At 44.9% G+C, this 14,836-nt stretch overlaps 1 protein-coding gene across 1 annotated transcript; it reads right to left on the bottom strand.

Moving 5' to 3' along the window:
* Positions 1 to 2,057: 2,057 nt before the first annotated feature.
* MGST1 (microsomal glutathione S-transferase 1) lies at positions 2,058 to 14,615 on the bottom strand. Its single transcript, XM_070946757.1, has 4 exons — positions 14,574 to 14,615; positions 5,879 to 6,029; positions 3,860 to 3,954; positions 2,058 to 2,396 (listed from the first exon to the last, which is right to left on the bottom strand). Exons 2-4 carry the CDS (start codon positions 6,002 to 6,004, stop codon positions 2,147 to 2,149), a joined length of 471 nt encoding a protein of 156 aa, XP_070802858.1. The 5' UTR covers positions 6,005 to 6,029; positions 14,574 to 14,615; the 3' UTR covers positions 2,058 to 2,146.
* Positions 14,616 to 14,836: the final 221 nt, after the last annotated feature.

Raw genomic sequence — 14,836 nt, 5'->3', positions numbered from 1 at the left:
CATCAGTTAGCATAGCTAATCACCAGGGATAAAAGGATTGTATTCCAAGGCCTTCTGGAAGACTGTATCTCAACCACTCAAGATGGACCATAGAGTAAAGCCATATTTGCTTCTCATATGTTCTGTATTTATTGCAGAGATAATGCAGTGTCTCAAAAAGGACAAACTAAAGAATTACTGTATTTTTCAGACTATAAGATGCACTTTTTTGTCTCCCGAGAGGGGGCTGAAAATGTCTGTGCGTCTTAAAGACCGAATATTGCCAAAGCCCCGCCACCAGCTGTTTTTTGGCCTCCACAAGCCCCATTTTCCAGCCTATTTTTGGCCTGTTTTCAGAGCTTTTCTCAGCCCATTTTGAGGCTTTTTCGGCCCATTTTTGAGGCCTTTTTCGGCCCATTTTGAGGCTTTTTTCAGCCCCTTTTCGAGGCTTTTTTCAGCCCATTTTCAGGGGAGTTTTCAGCCCATATTCAAGGCTTTTTGGGCCCATTTTTTTGGCCTGTTTTCAGGGCTTTTTGGGCCTGTTTTCAAGGCTTTTTTTGGCTCATTTTTCAGAAAACACAGGCCAAAAAAAGCCTCGAAAATGGGCCAAAAAAAAAAAAAAAAAAGCTTTGAAAATGGGCCAAAAAAAAAAGCCCGAAAATGGGGTGCGCGGAGGTGAAAAACTTTTTGTTGTTTTCCTCTTCTAAATTTAGATGTCTCTTATAGTCTGAAAAATACGGCAATATCCTAGAAAAATTAATACCTCAGAAAAAGGGATTCTACCATCACTTATTGTAGGCCAGGTTCCAGGTCTTAGAAAGTGGAGAACATCTTCCCTTCTCGCATAAACACTGAAACAAACAAGGAAGTTTTGCAAGCAAATCCAAGAAAGCCTTGGTGGATCAAACCTGAAATCCAATTCACCCTTGGTTTTATTTTTATTTTTTTGTCAACAGCCATCAAACTGATGTAAACTGGAAGGGCAAAGAGGGTGGCCATTCTTTGTGATAGTCTTCTCCAGCTTGCAGCTCTCTAAACATGGTCTACAACTTTTGTTACTACCAAGCCAGAACCACTGATAATGATCCCAAGATATCACGATGGGCCTAAGTTAGAGAACACTGTTTTATTGTCAGTCTTCCAATTTGACACTTTCAAAGAAAACTGCCCCCATGTATGTCATGGCTTGCAATCTTGTTTGAAAAATAGAAAACCTAACCGTTAGACAAGACAACAACAGAGGATAAAGAGGCAACCAGCTTCAGTGACTTTAAAAAAAGGCGACACTGTGGAAAGAAATCACCTCAGTGGCAGGGCCAATGTTTTGTGTATATATTGGCCTCAGATTTAATCATTCACACTGAATTTCTCACATATTGAGTGAGGGGAAGGAACGGGAGACAAAGAATATAACCGTTGCCTTATATGTGACTTTTTATGCTAACAGAGGTTGTGCCTAGGACACAAAGTATTTGCACTATCATTGAGTGATGCTCCGTTAAGAGGACGTATCAGGGACATATTTCCTTGGAAGAGAGGTTCTCCATACACCAGTTTTAGCATATAATGGCAAAAAGAGTTCCAGAAGTGTCAGGTCTACAAGGCAGCTGAGAGATCCAACATCCCAGGAGGCACAAGTATGCACTGGAAAGTTGGGAGGCAGATATGAAGGAGTTTTTTGAGGAAGAATTAATGGTGGAGTCCTTGGTTCTTATTGAGCCTGGTTACTTGCAGATGTTTCATTACCCAATTAGGTAACGTTATCAGTGCTAGTGAGTGTGGAGGTTGGAGGTTTTCTCCATTCATATACAGTAGCTTATCCTGCCAGTTTTGGTGGGGCCATGGTTTTTCTCTTTGGTAATTCCTTGATTTGGGCAGATTTATTTATTTGTCATGTTTATATGTCCTTGATAGTTCCTCGAATCAAGAAACCACCAAGGAGAAAACCATACTTCCACCAGAAGCAGCACAGGGAGCAAACTCCACACTCACTAGCACTGAAAGTAGTTACCTAGTTGGGTGATGTAACATTTGCAAACAAACAAACAAGTTCAGAAAGCACTGAGGACTTCATAGTTCGACCCAGAGCTAAATATATTCTCTTCTATTGGCTGGATAAGGCACTGCCCAAAGTACAACAGGCTAAAAATAGTGTTAGCTTTCTTTTCTAAGACATGGTAAAAGCAATCATTATAATCTTGTACATCATTGAAAAGGTGACTAAGTAACCAGCCATCCAAGCCAAAGCTCTAGTGGGCTGGGGAAGAGGCACCAGGTAAGCAATGGTGTGGAAGATCCTAGAACCAAGAAAAATTCGGTAGTGCAGCAAAGCAGTGGAGAGGGACACACCACTAAAAGAGTAGAAGAACCCAGCAAAAAGAAATGGAATAATGTTCTCCAGGTCATTGAGATGGATTCTAGGGAAAGAAACAAAGGAGATTCACAGCGTTAAAGGCTTCTTCATATTTGGTACCAACAAAATGGCCTTATGAATGAAGGCCAATATATGTATCCCAGGATAATGTTGCAGTGACGGGGACCAGAGATTTAGTCTTTTGAGCTTTCAGACTTGTGCTGGAACCCAAATTCTATGTTGTGCTTCAACTGAGATGCTGCCTTTCAACTTTGAGAAACATGGCAATCGCACCAAACTCAATTTGGGATTGCAAGGCCTGCCCTGTTGGAAACACCTGAAAGTGTCCCTCAGCATTTAATTTGGAGACATCTTGGAAGAACCCGTGCTCAAGATAGGGTGGTTCACAACTCTACATATCCATTCTGCAAACTCTTGGGAAAATTGTGGAGAGAACTTTGCAAAGAGCCCTGGTAGCGCAGCAGACTAAAGCACTGTTATTAACATCAGCTGCCTGCAATTACTGCAAGTTCAAATCTCACCAGGCTCAAGGTTGACTCAGCCTTCCATCCTTTCTAAGGTAGGTAAAATGAGGACCCAGTTTGTGGGGGCAATAAACTGACTTTGTATAAAAATATACAAAAGTATGAAGGCTATTGCTTAACGCATTGTAAGCCGCCCTGAGTCTTCGGAGAAGGGCGGCATATAAATCAATTCTTTTTTTTAAAAAAAAGGGGGGGGAGCAGAGTCACTGAATTTGAGCTGTAACATTCCAACTGACCATTAGGGGGTCACAAAGAGCTGTTGCTACCATCTAGTGGTGGCATTGGCTTTTGCAGCCCAGATTTGCTAGTCCTGGCATAAAGACAGTCCCAATCATAGGATTTCCCCACTGGTCACATTAGCAGCTGTTCTTGAACTCACATTAATCTTCAAAAGAAAAATGGCTGACTTTTCTTCTCGATTAAGGGCCATCTATTCATGAGGTCATAAATATATCCAAATAAAAACATAAAGCTTCATTTTTTCTATTTGTGCAAAACAAGATGATCCCAAGATCAGCCTTGGGATAATTTATCCTTCTCTCCAACACATTTTTTTGGTTTGTTACAAAAAAGGGGAAGCAGCAAATTGTATTCAACAAATCAGCACCGGAAGAACAGCATGGCCAATTCAGGCTACTGCCCATTTCTGCTGTGAATTAGATGACATATTGACTGTGGGAATTAAATATGTAAACTCGAGATGCTGCAATAGTACAGGCCATCATAAACACGGCCAGGAGAGTGGAGAGACAGGGGTGTGCAAGCAAACAGTCACGGAACGTTTTGCTCACCCCTACAGAGGATCATCAAAGAAACAAGAAGGTTATTAATGGACCGAGGGACGGCACTTTCAATATTTTTTTCTAAGCCAGTGATTGAAAATAAAGTGCGGGCACATTGGTGAGAGCCTTTTGCACTCTACCATCCCATGTATTCTTTTTTTCTTTATGAGTGTGTGCTTGATAAGAAACTCCATAATTACCTCCGTACACGTTCCACATCAGGATCCGTCCTTAGATACTTTTTCGCATTCTCTCCTTTTCCAAACGATGCTGTATCTTCAGGATTAACAAATGCCTATTCGGGAGAAAGGTCAGAATACATTATAAGGTACCATGCCAGAGTCAGCTGTGGTGGCACGGTGGTTAGAATCAATATTGCAGTATTGAATAAAGTGATATGCCACTCTGGCTTACCACTACACCTATGATTATTATTGTTATTGCTATTCACCTAGTCTATCAGATAATTCTGAGTGGAATTAGTACTGCTGACTACAGGTAGTCCTCGATTAAGACCAGAATCTCGGTCACTGAATGAAGCAGTCATTAAGACACCAACATAACTGCTTTGCTCAACGGCCACAAACCCAGCACTTCCGGTTACAGGTGTTAAGCTGTCTCCCACGTTGTTAAACAAACATGGAAAAAGCTGCCTGCCCACAGATTTCAGGTCCGCATGGAGGTGAAATCTTCCCAGAAGGCAGCCCTTTTGGTCTCATACACCCCTGCAGCCCACCAAAGGATTTCCGTTCTCCTTCCTGCACCTTTGTAGGGCTGTGGAAAGGCTGCTGAAGAATTTCTTTCTTTCTGTGAAGAAAGAGAAAAGTAGAGATTTCAGCCCCCTTCGTTTGCAACCTCCCCTGCTGCCTTCCCCATTTACTTCCTGGGGAAGCCGGCAGAGAAGATTGCAAATGGTGATCACAGAGTTGTGAGGCACTTGGCAACCAGTTGTAAATGTGAGCCGGTTGCCAACTGACCAAAATGTACCATGTTTCCCCAAAAATAAGATCCTGTCTTATATTTTTTTGAACCCTGAAATAAGCACTTGGCCTTATTGCCATGCACTCAAAAGCCCTATTGGGTTTATTATCAGGGGATGTCTTATTTTGGGGGAAACAGGGTAGTTACCTACTACGCGGGGCAATGTAAAGCTGCAACATTTTATGATGGCCAAAAATGCTTTATAGGCTGTAAAGTATCTTTTCTAAGACAATTGTTAAGTCAAGGATCATCTATATTTGGTCTTTCTTAAAGATCTAACACAGCTATGAATAACATATGCACCATCCTTAGTAATGCTATAGTTTTAAGCTGATGAACTGAACTTCTACCCATTCTTATTGCATCCCAATACTTTTTCAGATCTTTGGTTATTATTACCGTAATTAACACAACTAATAAGGATGCCAACAGAAGGGAATCTACCATGGATGCTTGATTTATCTTTTAGTTATTTTAATATTATTACATTTATATTACACTCTCTGAGTCATGATTCAACTGTGGCAGTAAATCAATGCTATTTTGAATGATGCTTTATTTAAAAAAGAAAAACCCAGAGAGGCCTGGTTTGTACATAATGTTAGTCCATAAAAAATTACAAACCCAAAGGTAGGATGGTTTAGCCTGTATAGATTAACCTAGAGCAGTGATGGCGAACCTTTTCGGCACCAAGTGCCCAAACTGGAATATGCATGTATGTGCATGCGCCGGAGCGCCAGAAATCCAAAGACCAGCTGGCTGGCGCATGCATTCCTGTTTTTTGGTTGTTTTTGGCTGTTTTTCAGGCCATTTTCCGGGCTGTTTTTGGCCTGAAAAACGGCTGGAAAATGGCCTGGTTTTTTGGCCATTTTTTGGCTGTTTTCAGGTTGTTTTTCAGGCCAAAAACAGTCTGAAAACGGCCTGAAAAAGGCCTAGAAATGGCCTAGTTTTTGGTTGTTTTCAGCCCATTTTCTGGTGCTCCAGTGCCCATGAAGGCCAGCTGGCACATGCGCACCAGAAACCAGAAGAGCAGCTGGTGACGGCACGTGTGCCCACAGAGAGGACTCTGCATGCCACCTCTGGCACGCGTGCCATAGGTTCACCATCACGGACCTAAAGCGTTTCAGTTAAGTTTGAAAGCACAACTCCCATTAATCCTGGTTTATCATGCAAAGTGTCGTGCTCCCAAGTCTCACTTCATACATTGTTTTTTCATAACTCCAACCTTCGCCTCTCACCTTTTTCTTCATTCGGAAGAAAGCCGTGATGGTGCTCATGAGCATCATTTTCATTACAATAATGGTTCCATATCTGATAAATGCCAGAGTGACATCATTATCCAGGAATCCATGGACGTTTCGCATCTTGGCACAGTTTCCGCTAAAAGACCTGAAACACAAAGTGAAAGGAAGAAAAGCATAAAGTACAAACATTCAAGATGTGATTCAGGCTGTCCTTGAGACTAACACAGTTTATGTCCGTAGTTGTATCCAACGTGAGCCTAAAACTACGGACATAAACTGTGTTAGTCTGGAGGTTTTTAAGTAGAGATCGGACAACCATTTGTCTGAAATGATACACCTTGTCCTCGACGTACAACCATAATTGAGCCCAAAATTTCTCTTCCTAAGTGAGACATTTGTGAAGTGGGTTTTGCCCCAGTCCACGGTCTTTTTTTTTTTTTTGCCACTGCTGTTAAGTGAATCACTGCAGTTGCTAAGTTCGCAACATGGTTGTTAATTGTCAGGTGGTCACAAAAGGGATTGCATAACCCTGGGACACGGCAACCTTCATAAATATGAGTCAGTGGCCAACATCTGCATTTTGATAGGACCGTGGGGATGCTGCAACGGTTGTGTGAAAAAAACGGTCATAAGTCACTTTTTCCCATGCTGTTGTAACTTTGAACAGTCACTAAAAGAACTGTTGTAAGTCGAGGACTTCCTGTATAGGGTTTCCTGCTTGAGCAAGGGGTCCTCAAACTATGGCCCGCTGAAGGCATTAATCCGGCCCACGTGGGACCACGAGGCTGCCCCGCCCACATCGCCTCACCTACCTACTGGCCTCCACCCACCTTCTGGAGGCCGAAGAGGCCAAAAATGGATCTGTTTTTTGGGCAGCAGAACAGTACTCCCCGGCCTCGAGAGAGAAAGAGAGAGAGAAGGAGGGAGGGAGGGAGGGAGGGAGAGAGAGAGAGAGAGAGAGAGGGAGAGGGAGAGGGAGAGGGAGAGGGAGAGGGAGAGGGAGAGGGAGAGGGAGAAACACACACACAAGGAAGTCCCTCACACATACCCCAAGGCAGCCACATCCCTTCACTAACCTACTTTTCACCCCCAGGAGCATAACAAATTAAAGTGTAATTTGTATGTATTGTTTAACGGACTGCTAAATTGGCCACGCTCAGCCAGTCACATGACCACCTAGCCACACCCACCCAGCCCCCCAACAGTCTGAGGGATCTTGAACTGGCCCCCTGTTTAAAATGTTTGAGGACCCCCCTGGACTAGAAGACCTCCAAGGTCCCTGTTATTCTGTTATCATATAACCATATAACCAGGCCTGATTTTATCTTTTATGATCATTAAGCAAACATGCTGGTTAAGCATTGTTCACTATAGGGTGATTTTGCTGGAAAAAGGAACTAAATCCCCATTTCTGGCAAAAACATTCTAAATTGTGGTTGCGTGACTGCAGGACGCTGCAAATACCCGTAAAAGATCCTAACACTAGGATTATCTGCATTGCTACTTCTGCCACGTGGTAGATATAAGGGAATTTATCTTGAATTACTAGCCAGAACCAGAGGTGAAATCCAAATTTTTTTTACTCCCGGTTCTGTGGGCGTGGCTTGGTGGGTGTGGTGTGGTGTGGCTTTGTGGGCTTGGCAGGGAAAGGATACTGCAAAATCCCCATTCCCTCCCCACTCCAGGGGAAGGATACTGCAAAATCCACACTCCCTCCCCACTCCTGGGGAAAGGATATTGCAAAATCCCCATTCCCTCCCCACTCCTGGGGGAAGGATATTGCAAAATCCCCATTCTCTCCCCACTCCTGGGGGAAGGATATTGCAAAATCTCCATTCCCACCCCACTCTGGGGCCAGCCAGGTTCTGGAGAACCGGTAGCAGAAATTTTGAGTAGTTCGGAGAACCGGCAAATACCATCTCTGGCTGGCCCCAGAGTGGGGTGGGAATGGAGATTTTGCCACATCCTTCCCCCAGGAGTGGGGAGGGAATGGGGATTTTGCAGTATCCTTCCCTGGAGTGAGGCGGGCATGGAGATTTTGCAGTATCCTTCCCCTGCCACGCCCACCAAGCCACGCCCACCAAGCCATGCCCACTACATGCCCTGTAGTAAAAAAAAATTGGATTTCACCACTGTCCCAAACCAAGAATGTTGTGTGGTGATTCTTCCAAGCTGAGTTCTTTTTAAAATTTCACATCTATAGACAAAAGCCTGTAGTACAGTGGACTAAAGCACTGTTATTAACATCTGCTGCTTGCAATTACTGCAAGTTCAAATCTCACCAGCCTCAAGGCTGACTCAGCCTTCCATCCTTTCAAAGGTAGGTAAAATGAGGACCCAGATTGTGGGGGCAATAAGATGACTTTGTATAAATATACAAAAGTATGAAGGCTATTGCTTAACGCATTGTAAGCCGCCCTGAGTCTCCGGAGAAGGGCGGCATATAAAAATAAATTAAAAAAAAAAAAAATCTAGACATACCCAATTCCTGCAACCGTTCTTCATACGTTTTAGCCTCCAGCCTTGTAATCATCTTTGTTGCTCACTGTTCTGTTTGCATCTACATTAACTCCCTTTTTTACAACATATACTCTGTGTACTGTTAGGGAGGGGCTGTCTTCACCCTCTTTCTCTCGCCGATCATATCTGAGCTGAGCTGCCTCTTACTCCTCCGGAATGCACCCCCTCCCTCCTCGGAGTCCACCTGCTTAACTACATTCCATCACTAATGTTCTTGGGTTTGGAACGGTTGTTCTTGCTTCATGGTGTGCGGGTCACCTGTCATGCCAAATCATTATGTTTAACTTGGATTTGGCTTAAGTGAGATGAGGATCAAAAAGTGATTGTGCCAGGACAAAGCTAAATTAGATGTCATTTAATTTGAAATAAGCAAAACTCATAGGCTTTTTGTATGAGTGTTCAATAATTTCCTGTTCTTTTTCCGTACACAAAAAAAAACCCTGCTTGTAGGTACCTTTTCTGGTTCTGGCCAGGGGTGAAATCCAGCAGGTTCTGACAGATTCTGGAAAACCGGTAGCGGAAATTTTGAGTAGTTCAGAGAACTGGCAAATGCCACCTCTGGCTGGCCCCCGAGTGGGGTAGGAATGGAGATTTTGCAATATTCTTCCCCCAGGAGTGGGGTGGGAATGGAGATTTTGCAATATCCTTCCCCCAGGAGTGGGGACAGAATGGGGATTTTGCAGTATCCTTCCCCTGGAATGGGGAGGAAATGGGGATTGGGAAATGGCGGCACCAAGGAGCCTTGGTGGCATAGCAGACTAAAGCACTGTCAAGTAACACCAGCTGCCTGCAATTACTGCAAGTTCAAATCTCACCAGGCTCAAGGTTGACTCAGCCTTCCATCCTTTCGAGGTAGGAAAAATGAGGACCCGGATTGTGGGGGCAATAAGCTGACTTTGTATAAAAAAGAACACCGCTTAGAGGGGGGCGAAAGCCCTACTAAGCAGGTATATACAAAAGTATGAAGGCTATTGCTTGACTCATTGTAAGCCACCCTGAGTCTCCGGAAAAGGGGGGCATATAAATCGAACCAATCAATCAATCAATCAATCAATCAATCAATTTTGCAGTGGCCCCTGCCAGGCCCACTGAGCCACATCCACAGAACCAGTAGTAAAATCCCCCCCCAAAAAAATTGGATTTCACCACTGGGACATATCAGTATTCCAGTATTTGAGGGGCTGCCACAAAGAAGGGGCCAACCTATTCTCCAAAGCACCAGAGGGCAGGACAAGAAACAATGGATGGAAACTAACCAAGGAGAGAAGCAACCTGAAACTGAGGAGAAACTGCCTAACAGTGAGGACAATTAACCACTGGAATGGCTTGCCTTCAGAAGTTGTAGGTGCTTCATCACTGGAGGCTTTTAACAAGAGACTGGACAGCCGGTTATCTGAAATGGTAGGGTCTCCTGCTTGAGCAGGGGGCTGAGCTAGAAGACCTCCAAGGTCCCTTCCAGCTGTCAGCACTTCAAGCTGCATTTACTCTAGTGCTGACATAAGAAGGAGAAGCGGAGGCGTCTGGAAAGGGACGCTTAACTTTTCACCTACTTATTTTCCCTGGAGATAATATCCCCTAGGAGATGGGATGGGAGGGGGGAAATTCCTTTGAGCTAGAGCAGTAGATTAGGGGTAGAGTGACTTGGAAGATGGCCAATGAGTGCAGAGGAGTGGGGAAAGGAAAGGGAGGGTTTTGGGTGAAGTCAGTGTTGGCTACGATGGAGTCGGAGTTAGAATGTCGTGTTTAATAAATGGGAGTTTTTCATCAAAGACTTTGTTTGAAATGCAATTTATTTGAGACGACCTCGAAACCTGACACCAGCACTTTCTGATTCTGATTTTTTTTACAACCATTGCAGTATCCCCATGGTCACATGATCAAATTTTGGTTGCTTCACAACTGGCATGTAGTTATGACAGCTGCAGATCATTTGATCGTCATTTGTGACTTTCCCAGTTGGCTTCCCCAAAGCAGTCAATGCGGGGAAACAGAATTCATTTAGTGACCGCATGATTCACTTAACCACATTGATTTCCTTCACTGTGGCGAAATGGCTGTAAAATCAGGTGCAACTCACTTCGCAACCATCTGGCTTAGCAATGGAAATTCTGGCCCCCAACTGCTGTCATTAATTCGAGGACTACCTGTAATATACCTTCCGTCGAGGCTGACCGAACAGCACTTACGAAAATAAATGGTGCTTTAACCAGACCTGGCCGAACACATAGTTTTTATTTTGGTGTAAAATCCCGCATTCGTTTTCTTCTCCTCTGTGGTAGAGCTGGGGCCTTGGATAAGCTAGGCCTAACTTTACACCTTTGCTAAATTGCTGCCGCAACCAATTGAAGAGGTTTGGTTGAAAACGGAAAGGTGTGCCATGGGGAATCATCCATGGCATTAAGAAGCAAAAGATTCCACGAAATCTGAGTCAAGAATTCCCGGAAAGAATCACAGTTAAAATCCAACTCAAGGTAATCCCTAAAGTGCTAAAGTTAATATCAGGAGACAGTGAGTTCTAGTCCTGTTGTGACCCAGGCTCAAGTAGTTAGTATTAAATGCAAAAAGTTCGAAAACAAACAGACTTTATTAGAACAGCTGAGAATTAACTCTTTCTCAGCGTAGTCCAAACTAAATTAATGCAAATTCTTCAAAACACCATGCCTCAGTTTATCACCAACCTGGATATAATTAGGCAAACTGCCAAAGGCTTCTCTTGACAAAAGTTCAGAAGCAGAGGACTCCGAGCAAGATAAGAACCAAGTCTATCAACGTTGTTTTCCGGCAAAGAGGCCGAGCCGTTGCTGGTCTTTTAAGCCTTATGGGAGGGGCCAATCATCTCTTGGCCCTACTCCCGAGTCGTCCTCTCTGCTTTAGCTGCTCCTGCCTTCTGGCAGCTCTTGTCATATGTGCACTAGGAACAGGCTCCTCCTGTTCCTCTGCCTCTCTACTGTCAGCCTCTGGAGGCTCCGGAGTCTGCACATCACTCCCTGATGGCCCTGGCCCCATCTCTGCCTTCGAGGCAGAGCCCTCATCCGGGCCTTCCCCAGCCTCCAGGACTGGCCCATGTTCTTCCTCAGCCTCATCGCTGTCTGACTCCGCTGCCAGCTCCGCAGGTTGCTGGCGGACCACAACAAGTCCTACCTTAGGCATGAAAGCCAGCTGGGTGACTTTGGCCCAGTTGCACTCTCTCTCAGCCCAACTCGCCTCACAGTTGTTGTTGTGAGGAAAATAGGTGCAAAAAGGAGCATTAAGAATGTTCACCGCCTTGAGTTACAGGTAGTCCTCGATTTATGACCACAAGTGAGCCCCCAATTTCTCTTGCTAAGAGTTATTTGTGAAATGAATTTTGGCCCATTTTACGACCATTCTGGCCACAGTTAAGTGAATCACTGCAATTGTTAAGTCAGTAACACGGTTGTTAGGCAAATCTAACCTCTCCACTGACTTTGCTTGTCAAAAGGTCGCAAAAGGTGATCACATGATCCCAGGGACACTGCAAGGGTCAGAAGTGTGAAAAATGGTCATAAGTCACTTTTTTTCAGTGCCATTGTTAACTTCAAATGGCCACTAAACGAATGTTTATTAGTTGAAGATTACCTGTATTAATAAAAATACAGGTGGAAAGAAATAAAATAAATAAATAAATACTATATTTTTTTCTCTGGATTTACACTCCTCTGATATTTAAAACCAATCTCTTCCACTGATCTCAGTCTATCGCTAAACTTTAGATTATGACCTGTATGTAAAAGACTTAACATTGAATTGTTGGAAGAAAAACTCCTGTGTTTGTCCTCAGCTGGGACACCCCACAGACGCTGAGAAGAAATGGATTCAGAAGCCAGCTGCCAGAAAGCAGAATTCTTTTAATGTAGAAAGGCAAGAAGCAAAAGTGACACAGCCCCAGCGTTCCTAGCTTGCAAGCAGATTGGGGAGGCAAACCCATGCCTTATTTTCCTTTGAAGCTCCTACAGTTTGATGGGGTTGTTTGTGTGTCTCTAGTTAAAGTGATTGCCCTGAGTTCTGTCTTCCTACCTTAATGGGTTAATTCTCTCCCTGAGCCTTTGTCTTTCCTATCCTGGGGGTTAATCCGGTCAGGGAAGAGAAAAATATGAGTTCTTGGTGAGTTATTTTAAGCTGGTTTTACGTATTTTCAGGATCTGCTTTATGGTCAGGCTTTGTTATCTCTGTAATAGCCATTAATGGCTTTTGGCTGCTTTGAGTTTTTCTTTCAGCTGGTGCTTTTGCTTTGGGGTTTGAATTTCTTAAAGGGGGCAGGGCCGTTTTAAAGTCTTTTGGCATTGCTTTAGTGGCTCCCGGCACTGTCCTTTTGGGGTGTACTTCCCAAAGAACCAATCCAATAGCCATACAGAAAGCCACTCCTCCCCTTTTTGGCTGGGAAATTATCCTGCACAAAACCACTATGTGATTTCTTCAGCTTCCTCCTTTGATGTGAAGCCAGCTACTGTGGCCTGTAATCATTTTCTCCTCCTCAAAGTAGATAACACAACTTAAAATTATTTTTTACTTCAGCCTCACACTATTCCTGGCTCAGCTGATGCTGCAATTGAATTTGCACAGATGGCAAAATCTGTATCTCGGTTGCATCTTGCAGGTGGACCTCACTTTGGGCCAAAAGTGAACTAACATCTTGTGCAAATATGAACTCCCCTTGCCTTGATTTCCCTCCCCCCTTTCTACTCTCAAGGACAGAGCAATTGTGAACCACCAGCTAAGGCTGAACCAGTTTGACAGGTGGGCGAGAACTCAACCTGCTTTCCACCGGCACTAAGGTGAAATCTACCTTTGGTTTGAAATCAAAGTAAGTTGATTGCTTAATCTCTATACAAATGCCATTTGCATTTTGCAATCATATCAGATTTACTGTTGAGTAATTAAGTTTGAGTTGCACTCTGAACTATGGCCAAGTTGTGCAATCCTCCAGTGAGATGAGTAGGATGCAAACCCCCAGAGTTTTCTCCACAGCCCTTCTGGGAAAAAACCACAGTTTCTTGGAAGCGAGGCGACAAATCAGGGTTTCAGGGAGCTATAAGCAGAGTCCTGGAGTCCTTGGTGCTCTGCTTTGCCCCAGTTTGGCTGCTTGCTTGCAGATGTTTCATTCTCCGACTACAGATAGTCCTCGACTTACCACACTTTGTTTAGGGACTGTTAAAAAGTTACAGCGGCACTGAAACATACGACTTACGGCCCGTTGTTTCAGTTCTGATCTTTGCAGCATCCCCATGATCCTGTGATCAAAATCCAGATGCTTTGGCAACTGGTTCATATTTATGACCGTCGCTGTGTCCCAATGTCCCCTTTTGCGACCTTCCAACAAGCAAAGTCAATGGGGAAGCCAGATTCACTTAACAACCAGGTTGCTAACTTTTTATCAACTGCAGCGATTCACTTGACAATTGTGGGGAAAAGGGGGGCCCCGCAAAACTCGCTTAACAAATGTCTCACTTAACAACAGAACCGTTGGCCTCCATTGCGGTCAGACGTGGAGGATTATTACCTGTAGTAGATCACATCCTCAGGGTTGAGGGTGAGGTTTGCTCCCACGCTCCCCACCACTCACGATTGCTATCTAATGGGGGGGGGGAATGAAACGTCTGCTAACAAAGTCCATGGAGATTCTCAGTCATCCGGGTCAGAGTTGTGTCATGGGTGCCCGCAGCGCACCAAGGGCCTTCTTCTCAGTTCAAGGGCCTGACCTACAGACGCCCCTCTTCCAACCACACCAAACCTTCTTCCCGCAGATCGGCGCGCGTCTCTACACGTGCAAGTGAGCAGGTTTCCCACAGTCCCAGAGGGGAGGCGTGCGGAGAGAGAGAGAGATTTGCACTGATCTCTTACGGGAAACACCGCCCAGCTTGCACTCAACCCACTTTCTCTCTCTCTCTCTCTCTCTCTCTCTCTCTCTCACACACACACACACACACACACACACACACGCACCACCCTCCCATGTAGGAATTCGCGGCAAGCCGCGCTAACCAAGCGGGGCGCAACTTTTGCAAAAACGCTTTTCCCGCTTTTTCAGGGAGAAAGGAACCGCGCGCGCCTTGCAAAAGCGGGCCTTTTTTCCACGCGCGCGCGCGCGCCTTTCAGACACCCACCCACCCGAGTCCGCCCCCAAAGAGAGGCCCCGTTCTTGCCTACCGACCCAAGCCGGGCTGCTTTCTGCTCCTTGCACCTCTCTGCTTCTGCCGACCCGTCGGGTTTGCTGGGAGCCGTCCCGCCCGTTCGCCCGCCCAACCCCACTTTTTGCTCAGCCCAGGCGGCAGGAAAGCTCGCTCCTCCCTCTCTCGGCTTTTGTGTTGCAAAGTGCAAAGTGTTGCTTGCTTTTTCTCAGCCGCAGGGCTGTTTGCAACACTCCTTTGCCCTTGGGCTTTTGCGTCTTGGCCGCCCACGAGGCCCTGCAACTTC

This window comes from Pituophis catenifer, unplaced genomic scaffold (assembly GCF_029215685.1).
Source record: "Pituophis catenifer annectens isolate HBS135680 unplaced genomic scaffold, rPitCat1.0.hap2 SCAF_7, whole genome shotgun sequence".
In the NCBI taxonomy this organism is placed as follows: Eukaryota; Metazoa; Chordata; class Lepidosauria; order Squamata; family Colubridae; genus Pituophis; species Pituophis catenifer.
Note: the sequence above shows the minus strand (reverse complement) of the source record. Positions and strands in the feature narration are given on the sequence as shown.

Bases quoted from the DNA above. Each gene is read 5' to 3' on its own strand.
- MGST1 (XM_070946757.1), bottom strand. From the start codon at position 6,004: ATGCGAAACGTCCATGGATTCCTGGATAATGATGTCACTCTGGCATTT. The intron at 3,955-5,878 runs GTGAGAGGCGAA...TCTCCCGAATAG, and splicing joins TCTTCCGAATGAAGAAAAAG to GCATTTGTTAATCCTGAAGA. The intron at 2,397-3,859 runs GTAATTATGGAG...TTCTTTCCCTAG, and splicing joins GATGTGGAACGTGTACGGAG to AATCCATCTCAATGACCTGG.